This window comes from Saccostrea cucullata, unplaced genomic scaffold (assembly GCF_032062105.1).
Source record: "Saccostrea cucullata isolate Sc308-1 unplaced genomic scaffold, CSIRO_AGI_Scuc_v1 ctg23522, whole genome shotgun sequence".
Lineage (NCBI taxonomy): Eukaryota > Metazoa > Mollusca > Bivalvia > Ostreida > Ostreidae > Saccostrea > Saccostrea cuccullata.
The window spans coordinates 1-3,894 of record NW_026933015.1 but is presented as its reverse complement, the minus strand read 5'-3'; the positions used below and the strand labels follow the sequence as shown (position 1 = coordinate 3,894).

Genomic DNA, 3,894 nt, shown 5'->3' with positions numbered 1-3,894 from the left:
AGGCTAATTGATCAATTGCTTTTTGTTGTGTAAGGATAAATATGTTGCGTTGAAGAACGTAAATATAGTTATACAATAAAATGATTTAATCGATCTCTTATGAAAATAATGGTTTTGGTATCCCCAATCATGAGAAAGAAATTCTCCCTCACAATGTCCATTAGGAGGAAACCCCTGGTGGGCCTCTTTTCTGCCTGGTGATACTTGATCCTTGACCTTTCACAATCTGGCCACAAGAGTGAACAGTTTCTATGGACTATCCAGTTTTTGAATCTGGATGAAAATCCTTTTTATTTAGCACATTTTATTCATTTTTTGTTATAAGATTCACGACCGGGCACTAAAGAAAATCGTGAGCATCTTCCTGACGTTAAGAGCCCGGCACCGAAAGAAGCCGAAAAGGACCAGGAAAAGCAAGAGACCAATTTACCTCCCATAGCCGACAAGAAACAACCCAAACCTAAAACAACCGAAGCAGAAAAAGTTCAGAAACCGGAGACTGTAGAAGAAGGAAAAACTTTAACAGGACAAGTTGTTCAGAAGAACACCAAAGTAGATAAAGTCTTAGAATCTGCCTTTAAAAGAACTGTTGACCAGAACCTCACAAAGCATCGTAAAAGGGACAAACAGACAGACAAACCTCAGGAACTTCCTCATCTGCCAGTCATCAAAGAGACCGCTGACTCTGAGGAGGTCATATTTAAAAGATTCCAGTCGTAAGTTTATTGCCAATTCCTTTTTTGATATTAAAAAAGAAAAATAGTTTTCGCATCTACATGTAATTTTATTTTAAAATTTTACTTGTAATCTTTTTTAAAAAAAATATCTTTATCGTGTTTTTTTTTGTCTGCTTTAATTTTCTGATGCATTAATATTGTCCATTTAAAGATTTGTTTATCTATCAATTGTCCCTTACCTTTTTAAAGATTCTTGATGTATTAAACATTTATTTTGCAGTCTACGTAAGCGAGAACTCGCATTTAAGAAATTATTCCACGCTAAAGAGGTCCACGTTTTTGATCACAATATGCTACCAAGGATAAACCCGTAAGTCTACAATATTATAACAACGCTCTTTATATATTCTTCATTACATAAAATATCGACATAATCGAACATAAATATATCAAGTTATTACCTTTAGGGGCACAAAATATTCTTGATTATTATATTCATGTAAAAGTATTGTAAATGTCATGTTTTATCACATATACGTTGGAGGCCAACAGTATGTACATATTCTTTAACTCTTTCACATCCCTAGATTTGCTGTAAAATTCTACTTTAGTATTTTATTTTGATGACAATTTTATAAAACTATAATTCTGTATGACCTCTTGATTAAGACGATAAACTTGATGTTTTTCAGAAGCAAATCCAATCTCATCTCGAGGTTAGATCCGTACACAGTGGAACAGGGAGAGAAAGAAATGAAAAGAATCACCAGATCTATCGTCAGTATTTTCTATCATATTAGGCGATCTGCTGAATACACGTCATCATATTAACCGTAAAATTAACAGTGCTACCCAAGGTTTTTATAGATGTGTATAAATGATGTCAATTATTGATGATATACTATATGATTTTAGCCATCAAATCCTGATTCAGACCATGGTTACAGATACAGAAAGACAGCAGTAGACATGATGAATCCCTGGGATTTCCTGGAACTGGACAGTGTAGAATCCTCCCGTAGAACAATCCCGCGTTATAGAGGATCCCAAAAGTAAGAAGTTCTCTAAATAAAGCACCTCTTCGAAAACCCAGAAGGCTCATTTCAACTTTAATTTTTTTTCTTATTTTTTTCTCTAAAACTCATGATCTGCATTCATTTGATTTTTAAATGTTTAAAATGCAGCGTTGAAACAAAATATTGACGGGCCTTTCTTTCAGGCGCCGCCGGGATTACCCAAACAGACCTGCACCCAAGGGCAGCACGTATTTTCCCCAGTTCCCTAACGTTAACTATCCGTACGTACAAGCAGAGAGTCCCACGCGTATGTTTGAACTTGACGACGTGCCAAAAGTTAGGTAAGGAGTGGATTGTTTCAGAATTTATTTTTGAAGAGTTTAATTAAACAATAAAATGCTTTCTTTGTTTGTTATTATTGGAATTAACGGAAGCAGCTGTTGAAGAAAAAATACATAACCCGCGGGGTAAGCGGGTTATTAATTTTTTTTCTGCAATAGCTGCTTCCGTTAATTCCAGTAATAACAAATAAAGAAAGACATTTTATTGTTTATATTTATATCTGTTTAAATAATCATTTAAAGTAGGATTAAAAAGATTAATTATTGTATTAATGATGCGAACGACTTCATACGTTTCATTGATGGAACAGCCACTGATCAAGAAATCTGTACAGGCGACATGTCTAATGTAGTTCATGCAGTGATAAACGCAATAGGTTTTCTTAAGAAATAAAGGAGAAAATGTTCAGTGGATGTAAATATTCTACTGTGAAAACTGCAAACTTTGAGGTGTTATGTCATAACGCGGGTAAGACGGAAGATATTGAAAACAGCGCTTACACATGGATCGACCCACCAACTTTCAAAAAATGGGATAAAGTGCCTAGGAGGAGTAAGCAACCCCTGTCGACACCCGCTGTTTTTGTATTGATCAAGTAGATGGAATATTTCTTAGTGAAGTTTCTTTTTATAAAACAAAAACGGGCCTTACAAATGGTATGAAATACTTAGCCAGAATACAGCTATTTACCAGTATATCTATTTATACAAGGTCATTATGACAAGGATAAAATTTACGATATGACGTCATTAAACGAGATTGTTGAATTTCCTATATCATCAACTTATCTGTCAGTAGCCCGTCCTGGTTTAAAAATAAGTCGCACTAAGATCACGATCTAGAGAATCGAATTTAAAACTGGGAAATGTAAACTTCATATGCATGAGAAAGCGGAATATTGCTACAAAAAAAAAGGAATTTGATAATAGGAACGACATTAGTTGTCATTGTCGAAGTAATTCAGATGAGGTGTTCTTCAACTACATGCACTTTTTTTTTTCTAAATAGCTTTGTTCAAACACATTCACTTCCTGAAAACTACTGTCTTGTTGTCTTTGTAGAAAAGAGCTGAAAAAGAAATGGAGTAAACGCTCACCTGAACGGGTCAAGAAGGATTATACCAAAACTAAAAACGACTTTTATCGCATGGAGCTTGACAAACTGAACGAAATGCGCCCAACGTACAACCGACCCAGTATGGTCAACACGTATACTGCCTATCTACAAAACACACCAGGATCGAAGCAGGCCCTGGACGAATGCATCAGCGGAATCGAATCAAAACTTCTTCGAGATGAGGCAAATGTCAGTCTCTTGCCCAAACATCCCGGCCGACCATCACTGAAAAAGTCCCATTCCACAATGACCAGCGGGAGGAGTACCCGGCAGAGGGTCATCAAGGTCGTAGACACGCCCATGAAAGTCGTAGAAACGCCCACAGTTGATGTACCAAGGTCTGCTCTGCATTCTAGGCAAACGATTGAATCTGCTGGTTAATTGAACTGTATGTGGAAGCATAAACAATCTTTGTATCATCATGGCCTGCTAAGAATGTGTCACTTTTTACAGAAAGTGACACCAGAAAACACTAATTAATCATTTCTGAGTATTTGACGACTGCCTTTAAAACTTTTTAGACAGAACATTGTATATATTCATTTCATACGAGATTAAAGCCTATACATGTATATCGTATAATTATGCTTGTTTGCCCTTTTGTACAACATGCAATGTAAATAGCGAAAAGTCATTTTAAAAAGAGAATTTTCTTTTAATTACGAATCATGTTTTTTTATTTTAAATAATAAAAGTTAGAAAAATAACTCCTTCTGATGGACACATTTTGATACAAGCATACC

General features: G+C 35.5%; 1 protein-coding gene across 1 annotated transcript; it reads left to right on the top strand.

The window, feature by feature from the left end:
- Nucleotides 1-325: 325 nt before the first annotated feature.
- LOC134237020 (uncharacterized) lies at nucleotides 326-3,743 on the top strand (the record flags this gene model as incomplete). The annotated part of the gene is made up of 6 exons (XM_062719103.1): nucleotides 326-716; nucleotides 958-1,047; nucleotides 1,370-1,454; nucleotides 1,593-1,729; nucleotides 1,897-2,034; nucleotides 3,097-3,743. Coding segments are annotated over 6 exons (1,277 nt in total), but the record flags the coding sequence as incomplete, so codon positions are not given.
- Between the last annotated feature and the right edge of the window lie 151 nt (nucleotides 3,744-3,894).